Source organism: Sander vitreus, chromosome 19 (genome assembly GCF_031162955.1).
Source record: "Sander vitreus isolate 19-12246 chromosome 19, sanVit1, whole genome shotgun sequence".
NCBI classification, from domain to species: Eukaryota; Metazoa; Chordata; class Actinopteri; order Perciformes; family Percidae; genus Sander; species Sander vitreus.
In genome coordinates, this window is record NC_135873.1 from 13,875,037 (window position 1) to 13,890,764 (window position 15,728).

General features: G+C 40.7%; 2 protein-coding genes across 2 annotated transcripts; one reads left to right on the forward strand and one right to left on the reverse strand.

The window, feature by feature from the left end:
• Positions 1-225: 225 nt before the first annotated feature.
• Positions 226-1,449, reverse strand: ufsp1 (UFM1-specific peptidase 1). The gene has a single exon (XM_078276306.1). The coding sequence runs from the start codon at positions 1,296-1,298 to the stop codon at positions 558-560; it is 741 nt and encodes a 246-aa protein (XP_078132432.1). The 5' UTR covers positions 1,299-1,449; the 3' UTR covers positions 226-557.
• A 525-nt stretch (positions 1,450-1,974) lies between these two features.
• On the forward strand, positions 1,975-4,813 carry LOC144534573 (zona pellucida sperm-binding protein 3-like). The gene is made up of 8 exons (XM_078276570.1): positions 1,975-2,289; positions 2,462-2,589; positions 2,742-2,845; positions 3,357-3,534; positions 3,756-3,873; positions 4,119-4,210; positions 4,367-4,485; positions 4,597-4,813. Exons 1-8 carry the CDS (start codon positions 1,975-1,977, stop codon positions 4,686-4,688), a joined length of 1,146 nt encoding a protein of 381 aa, XP_078132696.1. The 3' UTR covers positions 4,689-4,813.
• The last annotated feature ends 10,915 nt before the right edge of the window (positions 4,814-15,728 follow it).

Genomic DNA, 15,728 nt, shown 5'->3' on the forward strand with positions numbered 1-15,728 from the left:
ACATTTAGCATATTTGGTTGAAAAATGACAAACTATTGACTGTCAAAAGTCCAATAACATCTAAATATTTGCAATACTTAAAGTGAAATTATTTTCTTGTTAAAAATATTCACAATATTGATAGTGTAAAGTGCTACAACCACTCACACTACAACAATCATGTCCTATCTACTAATCCAGAATTTTTGATAATTGACCTTCATTTGCATATTCACACCATGGAAAGACTTTGAAAAACTACTTTTTTACTTTTAAGCTACAAAAGAAACCATTGAGGGAAATACTTCATGTATGTGCAAGAAGATTAGCGATTCAACCGAATTGTAATAGGAAAACAATGAAGAAAGAGAATATCAAGTTGTTTTATCATTTGCTTCTTCAAAATACGTTGTAATTATTGATTTAATCCACAGGATGGCACTACAGCTCATTTTAAATGATAAGTGCTGAAAACGCAGTACAAAGCCTGTCATTATAAGACACTTTATATAGTCCGTCCTCACAAATAATAAGAATTCATTTGGAAGTCTGAAACAGAAATAGGTCTGTCACTTAGTTCATGTTGCTTTTTTGGCAGTCTGAGGCATACACAGATTATAAAATGAGGACTGATCCAGAGATGACACTCTTTTCCATGCCACCCACCCCCGCCTCTGCAGCTCGGTCTTCTCCAGCTGACATCCATAGTAGTGAGGGTCAACGACTAGCAAGTAGCTCCCCTTGTCCCCGGTGCACACCCCTAATATCCCCTTAGAAGAGTTGTCCCTGTCCCCTCCCATCATGACTGGAGACCCATGCTTCTCAAAGTGCTGATGGAGCTCTTCCACTGCAACATGCTCCAGCTCGGCCCCTCCACCTCTAATATGTACCAGTTTACAGGGGACATCATAGAAATAGTCAAGGATCAGGGAGGCTTCAAATGTTCCTATCCACTCCCTAGAGCATGAGAACGAGCCTGGTTTGTCCCCCATGGCAACCAAGGCTTGCTGGACTTCTGGGAGACTTGGTGGAGATCTATGTTTGTCCTGAAGTGGAAAGCAGTTATGGCAGAGCCAGGAAGCCATTGTCTGGATGGTGCGGTAGCCACATCCCCAGCCTCTGTCATCGTGTCCATCACAGCCATAATGGAAGTAGAGATAGTCTCCTTTTATCAGAGAACATTTCACAGGACCTGGAAGTGGATTAGGAAGGCCGGTGTGGACATTCTTTGATAAGGTTTTGGTCTTCTTTAAAATCTTCCCCTCTTCAGCTCCACTTCCTCCCCAGTCAGATTCCGCTGCTACAACCTTTTTATCCATTTCTACTATTTGTAACTACCGAGCAAACATTTCGGGTTTAACCTCATATAATATGCATTTAAATTCAAATTGTTACTGTCATGACTATGACATAGGTTATAGGACTTTAATTCATCCGGAATTCGTCTGGTGTAACTGCAACAGCTGTCCCTTCGGTGCATTTGCGATAATACATGTTCCGCCTAAACAATTGTTCCCAAACACGACGATGCCTTCAGGAGCCTTTCTTCAGCTCCGTTTAATTCATGCGGTTATAAAGTGTCGTTTGAAATTTACTTTGGAACATCAATGACATATTTTACTAACTTCAAAAAATAAAAACTGAATTAGGCTACTGTTAGCTTAGGAAACAAAGTGGAATAATGCTGTAGTAATAAGGAGCAGGGAATCTGAGCTTTCATTAATAATTAATTACAAGTTGGTGGGATTTCATTGTATAAGCCTAGGCCTACATCATATTTTTCATATAATCATTATAGCGAAATATCATCGTTTAATGTCGTTGTTTCTGGGTGTTACAGACTTACAACGTTTTTAACCGTCTTTGAAGATAGCTAAGCGCTATTCAGTGCACGCGAGCACAACACATCACAACCAACACACCTGGCTGTAATTTATTTCACGCTAATTAAATAATCGCTAGCTTGATTTTTCTTCAAAAAAGAAAAAGAAAACAATGGCCACCCTGGTAAAATATACAATATTTGTCTCGTTATTCATGCTTTTGCTGTCGGTGTGCGTTTCATTTGCTGAAAAAAGTGATGCAGAAACTCGTGAAAGCGTCGGACTTGAAATAAAATGCGGAGAAGTCGAAGTGAGAATAACCGTAAAGTCACAGTTTTTTAAGAAAAAACGTATTCCGTTTAAACCTGAGAATCTTCGACTTGGAGCGAACTCAACCCCGCAGAGGTCATGCGAAGCAAAGGGACCGGTGTCCGACTCTGACATGGTCATCTCTGCAGGGCTGCATGAATGTGGGACTGAATCCAGTGTAAGAGAAGAAAACATGAAGTAAAGTTAAACTCCAGATAATACCGTTTCTCTTGTATAGAGAGAGACACACTTCATTCATAAATCTGTCAGACATGAAAAGCTTAATATTGACGCACAAAGTAAGGCTATTTTCATTCATGGTTTCACTTATTTCTTTTGCTACTATCCAGGTTCATGGTGAGTGGCTTGTGTATTCCAACGAGCTGGTACTGTTTCCTGCTGTGGTTCCCACCTCTACAGGCAGTATGATAGTTAAAGGGGCAACTACTGTCATACCTGTTGAGTGCCATTATAAGAGGTAAGGCAGATGCCATATTATTGTATGAATCCTCATTTCCTTGGTTCAGGTTTCTTACGCTGCATTATATAAAGGAACAAAGTCAAGAGTTGCAGTGAGCTGCCATCAACACGTAATTGTATAACAAGTGCCTTATCTTTGTGTGAGTTCAGAAAGCAGACAGTGACTGGAGACGCATTAACCCCAACTTGGCTACCTATGACATCCACTATCAGTGTCTTTGGCCTTCTGCACTTCTCCCTTCGCACCATGGCAGGTGAAACCACCAAATCATATAATCTAGACTGTATCAGTGGAAGATTTCTCTGACAATATGTAGCAATATCTGGAATCCAGGGTTTTTCCTGCATAGGGGAATTTTTGGCATCCTCCCAAAGAGGTTTTAGCCAGCCCCAAAGGAAAATCACCAGCACCAAAATGATAAGAATTGAGAATAAAAATAGCGATTCAAATCCTCTCTACATGTTTAGGAGCAATTTACCAAACAAACTTGAATAGGAGCGCTATTCTCAGTTTTATGTCCAGAGTCAGGCTGTACTGGACTCTCCTGGTGAGTTATTTAAATATTAATATTTTTTAAACCAGTTTTGAAATACATAGACTTCTGTCAAATAAGGTAAAACAGATTCTTTGCCTTTACTTTACACTTCCCGATCATGGTAAGTGTTGTGCGTAGTCACACCAAAGGCCCATTCTGAAAAACCCTGGAAAAACCCTGGAATATGTATGGCATTTGAACTAAAAAAAATGTGTTTGTTCTTGTGCAGATGACTGTACCTCTGTACGTAGTTCCTCAGTATATCAGCAGGGGGAAGCAGTGTTTTTGGAGGCCAGCGTGGAGGCCCCTCTGCACCCTCCTCTCACTCTATATGTGGACTACTGTGTTGCTACTCTGAAGCCTGACCCGCTCTCCTTGCCCAGCTACAAGTTTATCACCAAGCATGGGTCAATCAAAAGCTTATTATTATTGTTATTATTATTATAGTGCAGTACTCAATCCAAGAATCAAATGTAAGGTTAAATCGATTGAATGGATTGGCCTTCTCACAGCCAGTCATCTTTCAGCATTTATCTGACTAGGTTGGAGGGGAAGCTAGGCTGGACACATGTCTTAATTTGATGCCATTTATGTAATCATTTCAGCATGTGTTGCTCCTCCTTAACAGATGTCTTATGGACAGTGTATTGCCAGGATCTTCATCTAAATTCCTCCCTAGGGAGCAAGATAACAGACTGTGCTTCAGTGTCCAAGCCTTCCACTTCAACCAGGAGTCTGGGAAACGGGTAAACACCTCATTGGACAGTAGCCAGTTCTTACTTACTTACTCATTTGTGCCATCATTTTAGCATAAAGGGTGCTATTTGTGTGATTCCTTGTGATTATTTTATTCCTTTTGCATCTACAATACAGAGTATTGTTTGTCAAGCATTTCACATTTTTAATTGATCAAGGCCTAAAGATATTTACAATATCGTTGAAATAAATCCTGGATCAGATGCACTTTATTAATTTGGCTTTCTTCTTCTAGATGTTCATCAGCTGCCACATTAGGGCCACTCTGAAACACAAGTCACAAAGCCACCTAGATAAAGCCTGCTTCTTCCATAGGCCCACATTCAGGTTTGCAAGCTGTTGTTGCCCTTCAATTGTTAAATCAGTTCATCATAATTTGGTCTTATATGTGATTTTCAGTTTGAGCTTTATGCTTAAGTGTATTTTTATTAACTGAGGCATACCAGCTGAGGTGTTTTTTCAGGATGTTTCTCTGTCATTCAGCTGGCATGCCACAGAGGGAGACGATGCTCTGTGTGGATGCTGTGACTTTGATGACTGCTTTAGACAGATGGAAGAGGAGAACAGTGGCCACACTGGACACACAACTCAACCAGATACAGGTTGCTCGGTTGTTGGAGTTTTATTTTTTACCAGTTGTGCTGAATGTAAATGATAGCATGACCATAACTTGTGTATTTGATGTTTACATATAGTAGCCTGTCTAATTACAGGGTCACTTAGCCATGAGGCGGACACAACAGTTGGGCCACTTCACACCCTGCCACGCTCTCATTGGACAGGCCGCCTGTCAGTCAATCACTAAAGAGCCTTTTTCCAACTTTACAATTAGGTAGGTACAGGGACTGTCAAGACCAAAACTAGGAGTTAGGGGACCGGGACAATGAAGAATCCATCACATAGTAGTATAACACTTCAGTGCTGAACATAACAACACAGACCAATTTTCACTGTGATGGTTTCATTTTTGTAAATTATACAATAAACATGAATTTGTGATTGGTATGTTGAAGTTACTACAATACATACACAGTAGGGGCTTGAACCTATTTTTCTTATCTCAATATGTTTAAATGTCTTTGAGATGACGACAGGAATCCTGTTTATAAATGTGTGTCTCATCGGAGACAGACCAGGTATTTTCATCATGACTGAAGAATGGGTAGTTTTTCATTCCGCCATGAAAATTGATAGCCACAAAAACAAACCCATGAGGAATTTCCACTAAGAGGCCGAAGAACTACAATGGAACCTAAAATATCTCAGAGGCAACAAGCTCACTAGAATAAACAGACATTTGAGTAAGAATGGGACAGCTACGCAGCCATGCACTGTATGTGTTTTACATCCCCTGTCTGAACTAGAAACACGTGTCTGGTCGCGGGAAACGTGACAGACCACTTGGGAAACTTGGTAGATTTCATGGGGCAGTGTCTTATTCCATGACATCAAGACTACAGTACTTCTTGATCTGTATCTCTGAAAATAAGCCATTGTATTAATATAATTACCTATTCCATTTTAAAGAGGATCTTTTTAGGATCTAAAATATGCTGGCCATTCTCTTGTCTAAAAGGATTTTCTTGAAATTGCTTCACAGATCAACAAAGAAACAATGTAATTGTCTTGTAGAGCAATCATTTTGTGAATGGAACAGTTGAAACCGAGCAGTTACTGTACATTAACTTCTCTGGTGTTAGGCTTTGTTGCATTTGTGGTGTGAACAAATGTGACTCGTTATATTTAGAAACAGCAAAAATGAATATCTGTCAGAAAACTTTAGGATGCATCAGCACGTCTAATTCACTTTAACATTAGTGGCTTTATTTATGAATTGTTTTTGGAACGCATGCATATGACCCCCTAAATATACTGGATGAAAATAGACATGTACAGTTGAAATGGGAAACTTGTGTAGATTTCATGGACAAACTTATTTATTGCATATAATTTAAGTTTATTGCACATATTTCAAATGGAGTGTTTTAGATGAATTGTGTGCATCCAGTGTTAGGTGTTGGTTATAATGTGACCACACTGTCAGAGCTTTTCATGCAGATAAAACCAAGTACACCAACTTTAGTCTTAGCCCCCCAGATTCAGTTTTATAGTATCCTGGCAGCTGTGCCTCCGAGTGGCCAATTAAATGGTTAAATAGTTTCGTAATCTTATTTGTAGGCATTGAACAAGTTTACCTATCCCTCACCCCTTGGATCAGTTATGTTTAGTGTTCTTTGTTGTTATATTGAATGTTGTGACTAATGTGTTTCACTAGAGTGTGTGATGCAAGTGTTGATCTTGGCATTGCACATCAGATGTTTGGCTTGTGGTTTGATGTCTCCCTTAGTTGGAGCCTCTCAACACAGACAGGGTAAAGTTCCAACAACAAGGTCCTCGATTATTGTCTTCATTATTTATGGGACAAGCGCACTTTTGCATGGGAGATACTAATGTCCTCAGCTGCATTACTATCCCTCACAAACTGCTCCAGCATGCAAGAGAACTCTTGCCCTAAGGATGAAGTCAACAAACATGCAATCTTAACATCACTGGATACTATTCAGATTTTGGCTGTGCTATGAGATCCAATATACACTCACCTAAAGGATTAGTAGGAACACCTGTTAAATTTCATTTTAATGAAATGATCTAATCAACCAATCACATGGCAGCTGCTTCAATGCATTTAGGGGTGTGATCCAGGTCTAGACAATCTCCTGAACTCCAAACTGAATGTCAGAATGGGAAGAAATAGTGATCTAAGCTACTTTGAGCGTGGCATGGTTGTTAGTGCCAGACGGGCTGGTCTGAGTATTTCACAATCCGCTCAGTTACTGGGATTTTCACACACAAACCAATTCTAGGGTTTACAAAGAATGTTCTGAAAAAAGAAAAACCTCCAGTATGCTGCAGTCCTGGGGGTGAAAATGCCTTGGTGATGCTAGAGGTCAGAGGACAATGGGCTGACTGATTCAAGCTGATAGATCAACTTTGACTCAAATAACCAAGCTGCATACCTCGTTACAACCGAGGAATGCAGCAAAGTATTTGTGAAGCCACAACACGAACAACCTTGAGGCGGATGGGCTACAACAGCAGACCCCCCCCCAACAGCAAGACCCCACCAGGTACCACTCATCTCCACAAAAAAATAGGAAAATGAGGCTACAATTTGCACGAGTGCACCAAAATTGGACAGTTGAAGACTGGAAAAATGTGGCCTGGCCTGATGAGTCTCGATTTCTGTTGAGACATTCAGATGGTAGAGTCAGAATTTGGCGTAAACAGAATGAGAACATGGATCCGTCATGCCTTGTTACCACTGTGCAGGCTGGTGGTGGTGGTGGTGGTGTAATGGTGTGGGGGATCCCTTTCACCTTCAGAACTGCCTTAATTCTTTGTGTCATTGATTCAACAAGGTGCTGGAACCATTCTTTAGAAATGTTGGCCCATATTGATAGGATAGGGTCAAACACGGTATTAATATGGTGTTCTTAATAATCCTTTAGGTGAGTGTATACAGTAGGTCACAAAGAGGAGCTGTTGACTTTAGTGCCCACTTTGGACAAGATTCAAACACAGCTTGGACTTATAACTAGAGGGACAGAATAGTTGCAAACTCTGGTGCAGTACTCCAGAGTAACTGAGGTTTAGGCTTAATGTTTATTGCCATTTTGAACATTGTTTAGGTTCACAAAAAGGCAGCCCGGTCTCCTAGTCCTATACTACTGATTTAACATTGAGTTTGAGATTCTTCTTCTCACCTTCAAGTCCTTTCACAACCTCGCTCCTCTGTATCTCACTGACCTCCTTCACATCAACACACCCACTCATACTCTCAAGCCTTTTTCATCTATTCACCTCACTACACCTCCTGCCCATTTGGCTACCATGGGGTTAAGAGCCTTCAGCATCTCTGCCCCTTGCGTCAGGAATTCCTTTCCAGACATTCGCACTCCCACTTGAAAACATCTTTTCACACCGGCATATCCAACATGATCACCACTCATCTGTATTTAGTAATGTTCTGTTTGTTTTTATTATTACTATTTTATTGTCTTGTAAGGTGACCTTGAGTGTCCAGAAAGGCGCCCATAAATAAAATGTATTATCATTATTATTAACAGCAAATGCGTTCTGAATGTATCGGCAAAACATTCAATGATAAAACATTTTATTACAATATCTAAGCATAATAACAATTTACATTAGTTATTTTAGGCACTCACAACACTTTAAGTTCAATAAAGATCAGGGTCTTGGTTAAATATTGAAACCGTTAATTGTGACTTGATTTCACAATAATGAAAGTGGCAACACGGAAGGGACCCAAATGCAGACTAAGCAGGCAGACAGGATCAGTTCAATAATTTATTGCCAAAGTAGGTATACATAGGTTGGAAGCAGGCAAAAAGTCAGGAGTCCAACTTAGGCCCGGGGAGGCAGGTAACAGACTCAAAATCAATGACAGAAAACCATGTTGCAACTTTGATGAACCGACGAGGAACAAAGGATCTGGGCCGGTATATATAAATAGAGAGTGGCTGATGATAAGTGGGAACAGGTATGTAGATGGGTGGGGCAGTTAGGTGATGGGGAAAGAAGGGAAAGTCCGAGAGCATCTGGTGGATGGATGGAAAATGGCAAGAAAAAACTTGAACCACAAGAATTGCAGTGTTTACTTTGTTTACATTTAACCAAAACCAATTTCATTCCCTAACCTTAACCAATGTGCTTTTGTTGCCTGAATCTAAAATCTTGTGGCACTTATGATGGATGTGAACCACTTACCCGGTGTCAAAGTCCTGGGTTGGGATGCTTACCATCCACTCCAATCATTTACCTACAAATTGCATGCATAATACAAATGTAGTACTTCCTTCACTCAGAAAAACACTGCCACTAAACATTATCCAAGGTGACAATTATGTTTCCTTCATAACGCGTTTGGCAGTGGTATAAAAAGGATGCCTTTTCTCTCACACAACACTTTAGTTGTCATGTGTCTCACAATTATTGCCATGACTAACTCTCACATGGGGCTGGTACTGGGATCACTCGCCTCTCAGGTGTGTGCTTGGCAGCACAAGGCAGGGGTCTTGCTTCAAAAGTAGTCCACAGCATCTCTATTTTGGGCAGAAGTCCCAATAATTTTCATCTGAGATCCGTTTACTATGCACAGTTCTACAAGAAACAAGAATTCTAATTACTTAATGTAGAAGGTAGACATGTACTATAGATACATAATTTTTGTAACAGGAAGCATCAGGCTTTTTAATAATGTGTGGTCACATTTAAAAAACCTGAATTTATAACATTACCACAGAATAAAACCAGGACTTATTATTATTATTAGAATCAATTATACCGCCTAAATGAAGTGCACACTCAGAGATTAGTACGGTGAGAGATAACATACCTAATGGGAAGTGTGCACCTTCACAGTGCAGACAGGCAGTTGTGTGGAGCTGATGCAGTGAGAGAAAAAAATAAAGTGGGTTAGATAAAAAAGCAATTGGCATTTTAGTTGGATGCAAAACAAGAGATGTTGAGCCCACAAATATGCTTTAGTGTTTTTACTCCACTTTATGTGGCTGTAAATTTCAAAAGCACACATACAGTGGGGCAAAAAAGTATTCAGTCAGCCACCAATTGTGCAAGTTCTCCCACTTAAAAAGATGAGAGGCGCCTGTAATTTTCATCATAGGTACACTTCAACTATGAGAGACAAGATGAAAAAAAAAAATCCAGAAAATCACATTGTAGGATTTTTAATGAATTTATTTGCAAATTCCTCGGGAAAATAAGTATTTGGTCACCTACAAACAAGCAAGATTTCTGGCTCTCACAGACCTGTAACTTCTTCTTTAAGAGGCTCCTCTGTCCTGTATTAATGGCACCTGTTTGAACTTGTTATTGGTATAAAAGACACCTGTCCACAACCTCAAACAGTCACACTCCAAACTTCACTATGGCCGAGACCAAAGAGCTGTCAAAGGACACCAGAAACAAAATTGTAGACCTGCACCAGGCTGGGAAGACTGAATCTGCAATAGGTAAGCAGCTTGGTGTGAAGAAATCAACTGTGGGAACAATTATGAGAAAATGGAAGACATACAAGACCACTAATAATCTCCCTCGATCCGGGGCTCCACGCAAGATCTCATCCCGTGGGGTCAAAATGATCACAAGAATGGTGAGCAGAAATCCCAGAACCACACGGGGGGACCTAGTGAATGACCTGCAGAGAGCTGGGACCAAAGTAACAAAGGCTACCATCAGTAACACACTACGCCGCCAGGGACTCAAATCCTGCAGTGCCAGACGTGTCCCCCTGCTTAAGCCAGTACATGTCCAGGCCCGTCTGGAGTTTGCTAGAGAGCATTTGGATGATCCAGAAGAGGATTGGGAGAATGTCATTTGGTCAGATGAAACCAAAATAGAAGTTTTTGGTAAAAACTCAACTCGTCGTGTTTGGAGGGGAAAGAATGCTGAGTTGCATCCAAAGAACACCATACCTACTGTGAAGCATGGGGGTGGAAACATCATGCTTTGGGGCTGTTTTTCTGCAAAGGGACCAGGACGACTGATCCGTGTAAAGGAAAGAATGAATGGGGCCATATATCGTGAGATTTTGAGTGAAAACCTCCTTCCATCAGCAAGGGCATTGAAGATGAAACGTGGCTGGGTCTTTCAGCATGACAATGATCTCAAACACACCGCCCGGGCAACGAAGGAGTGGCTTTGTAAGAAGCATTTCAAGGTCCTGGAGTGGCCTAGCCAGTCTCCAGATCTCAACCCCATAGAACATCTTTGGAGGGAGTTGAAAGTCTGTGTTGCCCAGCGACCAAAAACGCCCCAAAACCTCACTGCTCTAGAGTAGATGTGCATGGAGGAATGGGCCAAAATACCAGCAACAGTGTGTGAAAACCTTGTGAAGATTTACAGAAAACCATTGCCATTGCCAACAAAGGGTATATAACAAAGTATTGAGATGAACTTTTGTTATTGACCAAATACTTATTTTCCACCATAATTTGCAAATAAATTCATTAAAAATCCTACAATGTGATTTTCTGCATTTTTTTTTTCTCATTTTGTCTCTCATAGTTGAAGTGTTCCTATGACGAAAATTACAGGCCTCGCTCATCTTTTTAAGTGGGAGAACTTGCACAATTGGTGGCTGACTTTTTTGCCCCACTGTATACTGGAGTAATCAGATTATCACTTAATGTTAGACAATTGTCCTATTGTCTGTCAGGCTTATGTTTTCATTAAGTTGTTAACCCAACCAGACAAACTAAGAGAAAGTCATAATCAATGTGTGTACATCTAAGGAGACATTATTTGTGCTAAATGTTTATACCCACATAGTACAGAATACAAATGGAGGTGAAAGGTTGTGTTGGAATGTCAAACCTGCAGTCTTAAGCACTACAAGGTATTCAGTCAGGCCAGCAAGTCGGGGGGGGCATTGGATAACAGAAAGCCAGATAATTGCTCACAGGGCAGCAGGAGAATAGGAAATATCTGAAGACACAAGACATAGGCTAAGGGACATATTGGATGGCAAAGGTGAAAAAGGATGGTTAAAAAGGTTAAATTGTACAGTATTAAGCAGGTATGGTTCAAGAGCAATGCCTTGTAAGTAAACTACATGTAGAAATGCAAAGGATGCTGAGTGTAAGCAATGGGATGAGGGCTTTAAAGTAAGTATTCAGAGAAATTATCAACCAGTGCTTTACATTTTTTCCAATTGCGTGCCCTGTTGATTGTATTCTTCCTGTCTAATGTGGACCAATTTAAAAAAGATACCATATTAATCTAATGACATATTTGGCTGAGCAGAAAACAGTACTCTTGAGGTCCAGAGCTGGGAACCACTGTACAAGGAATTACTATTGATTTAAAGATTTTTAGCCATGCTAGCGGTGTGGCTCTATGGATTGCAACGTCTCGACAACCAGTGGATAACCAGACAATTTTGTAAAAACATTCATGGTCCTGTGAGGATGAAACCTACTGTATTTTGTTAATTGCTTGACTTTGTCTCTTGGGCTACCAGCAGGTTGACATTTCTTTTTGTGAAATGTCTAAACAACTATTTAATGGATTTCCTGAACTTTGGTTCAGATATCCATGGTGCCTAGAGGATAAATTCTCAGGACTTGGGCGATCCCCAGATTTTTCCTTTGGCCCCACCAGCAGGTGGATGTTTGTGATTTTGAGTTAAATGTCTCAACAAGCGTTGGATGGATGGACAGATACATCCCTGTCAGGGGGATTTGTAATAACTTTTGTCGTACCTTAGCTTTTGCTCTGGCGCTATTATCAGGTCAAAATGTATGACCTAATACTTGCAAAACTAATGACATTCCCATCAGCCTCTGGTGTGTAAGTGTTACTGTTGATTGGCGAATATTAGCATGCTAACATGCTGAACCATCATACCTGCTAAACACCAGCATTTGGGCAATAGCATATAGCTCAAAAGCAAAGCTGTGTCAAAGTACGGCCTCCCAGAGCGACTGGCATGGCTCTATACTCTTCGCGTGGCGTGGTGTGGGTACTGGGGCAGACCCTTAATCGTGTTAACCCATTTTAGACGAGAAAGTTGAAACACATATCTTTGCATTCTTCAGGAATAGTTGCCGTAGAGGGGGTCTATACAGTTACACACATTTGTCTTTTTGTGTTGTTAACCAGCAAGTAGCTCCACTGAAGTATTTAGGGGGTTAAATGCTTGACTCAAGGGCAAAATGACAGCAGGGAGAAACTCCAGTGATGAAGTTCCTGTCTCCACACATGTGGCCATCACCATGGGATCACAATGTTAGACAGAGGGATAAGATCCTTGTCACCGTGGAAGCCGGCTGAAACAATAACTTCCGACCTCGACTGTCTTGACTCCTGCATTGGCTCCTGTGTCCCTCACAGACAGTCCCCCCATTCTTTTATGTCAGCTTCCTGTCTTGTGTCGCGCCAGAGGAGTAGACCTAGCTGGCTGCGAGCCCAAAACCTGGATTAGAAAGTGTAAAACACACAAACCCCCACACACACAGCGGTGCACTTTCACTATCTTCTACAGCATATAGTACGATAAAGCCTCATTCTCCTTAGGTTAGGTAGGCATCACGCCTGGCCGCCAGTGAAAGATACTTTTGGGTTCATCCCCAACTTCACATCACCCCTACTCTAATCACCTTAAATCCAATAACTGTGTCCCTTTACAACCACGGAGTCATTGTGACTGGAGGACCCTGCCCCTGCACTCCCACACATCCCTCGCCTCCCACCCCAATCACGAAGCATGGCTCACAGCACGTACCTTGTCTCCCTCTCCTCTCTCCCTCTCATGTTGGCTCAGACATAAGCAAACAGCCCTTTGAGCAAACAGTGCAACAATTTGTCAACATTGTCCCCAGCTTAGCACAGCGGTAACCATGTAGTATTAAAGCTGACTCATATCAGAAAAAGTGTTAAAAAAAAAAATGACCCTCATTTATGAGTAGAACATTTTGAATACCTGAAAGACTATTTATATTAAATACATATTAGTCCTCTAATTGGGGCATCACATTTTTGGCTTTTTGGCATCATAACTTTGAATGGAAACAAGGTAAAAATACAGACGTTGTGTAATGTATAAATGTAAATAATCACTGATCAATATGTCGATATTGATATCAGATACAATATAATGTTAATCATTTCTTGTTTGCACTTGCTTGTGTGCGTGCCGTACATGCACCGCACATAGGCTTATGAAATAGTAAACATGCAAACGTGTGGGTTTGGTGACTTTTATCAGGGTTTCCAAGTATTTGTGTGTCACTTGACATTGCATGTTGGCTCCTGATAATGTGTATGCAAACATACTTTTACTTCCTGGCTGATGGAAAAGCCTCGTGTAGCCTCTGGAAGACACCCTGTCCTCTATGACACACAAAATGGACTTCCAGGAAATTTCAATATACATTTCCCTTACTCTGGCCCCAAAGGGGCCGTTTAGGTTCAAGGTGGGAACATGGGACATAAACATGCCTGCTTGAAGTGCAGAGAATAGAATTGCTACATGACATCACATCTGCACTGAACTGTAAAATAGTCTTAATTAATAAATAATAATAATAATAATAATAATAATAATAAATCAATTTACTCTACATTTTGTTATATTCTTAACTTTTATTGAATGATATCTGACAACATGAATAATTCAAGTAAATTTGATATTGTGCACAGAGTCAGTGATCCCATCCTGGCTCCTATATTTGTCAATCTTGTGATGCCACAGAAGAAAAAAAAAAATCTATCCATCTCTCAACCTTGTCATCCAGGGCAGTGGCTGGGTCCATTACAAAGCCATGACTGCTGGAGCAGTTGATCCCTGCCAGCACCCCCCCCAGCGGTCCAAAACTTGTGTGTTAGCAGTGTAAACACCAACACTCCCCTGTACTCCAACCTCCCAGTCCTGACAGCACTGCTAATCGAGCTAACTCGCTGATGGCAGCTACAGTTAGCAGCAGTTAGCTGTTAGCATTACTTTAGCAACAAGTAAAGATTGCCGTCTATCAGGAAACTCCGTAAATCACTGACCCTGCATTCCAATATCCATACTATCATACTATTTAGTATGCCAGAAAAAGATTAGGTATGTCCCAATACAAAGTATGTCAATTGCAGTATGCCTACTGCATCCGGTCAGGTGTAGCAAGCATGCTTTCATGGCTATTCTGACCCACAATCCTTCACGTAGCATATATGAGCAAGAGGGTCAAAGGTTAAGGCACAATGGTTTGAAGAAGTCCCAATTGTATGCATTCAGTAGGCCCTATGCAACCGTACCTACTATGTGGCATGGCGTACTGTGGCAGCTGCGGTACATACAAATACTAAAAGTAAAAAGTTTTTAAAAAAGTATGCGATTTGGAACCCAGAGTCAAGGCAGAGCAGCCAGAGGACATCAGAGGGAAAACCAGAAAACATTTTCTACATAAAATATGATCCAGTTTCACCAAAATCAGTGGTAGTGGGAATGACCGCAGCACCATTCTCCCTATTACAAGTCAGTGTAGCATCAAAATGATTTTGAAGCTGTTATTTTAAGGTAAAATTGTTACACAATGTTGCTTTAACCGAGATAATCCTATAAAATAGTAAATGTGAACTGTAAATTACTTACTTTGCATTAAACGCACACAAGGAACTTCTGAAACGTCCCACACTAAACAGCACAAACTGTCTCTGTCCCTTACTGCTGGAGCTCCATGCAGTCTTAACAAGGTGCAGGCTTCAATCAAGCAATCAAGCAAGGTCTGTCCAATCTCCTACTGCCTCTAACAATGAGGTCACTCACCGGCTTTGGCTTTGGGGGGTTAAAGTTATTCCTGTGCAAAGTGCTACAACTACCATATACATGTTTACTGATCTGCTGCTGATCAGTAGGCTATACATTCATAATCTCAAGGTCTAAATCTTAGATTGGGAAAAGGTTTATTTCAAAACTTGATTTCTTGATTTCTGTTTGACCACTGTGGTCACTGAATGTGTCCTGGCATGTGACAGATGCCTGTGATGGTCCTAAAATAAAAACGTAATGTTTCTGACAATCAGGACCAGTAGCTCATTTCATATCTAATTTCGATATTTACACAATCAGTGTTTTTTAAAATATAGGCGACTGTAAATGACCGTTTCTTAAAACCATCCGAACAATGGATGGGAAGTGTCCACGCGGCTTTTTTGAGACATTATTTACTTGTTAGGCAAAACGTTTTATAAACAGGGATAGTCTATTATGTGGGTAACAATGAGTGAAAACTTAAGGGAGGAGGTAGTTTAG

What these genes read in the sequence shown, in the direction of transcription:
- ufsp1 (XM_078276306.1), bottom strand. Translation starts at nt 1,298, where the DNA reads ATGGATAAAAAGGTTGTAGCAGCGGAATCTGACTGGGGAGGAAGTGGA.
- LOC144534573 (XM_078276570.1), top strand. Translation starts at nt 1,975, where the DNA reads ATGGCCACCCTGGTAAAATATACAATATTTGTCTCGTTATTCATGCTT. An exon ending in GTTGAGTGCCATTATAAGAG is followed by an intron (nt 2,590 to 2,741) that starts GTAAGGCAGATG and finishes GTGTGAGTTCAG; the next exon opens with AAAGCAGACAGTGACTGGAG. An exon ending in ACCAGGAGTCTGGGAAACGG is followed by an intron (nt 3,874 to 4,118) that starts GTAAACACCTCA and finishes TTCTTCTTCTAG; the next exon opens with ATGTTCATCAGCTGCCACAT.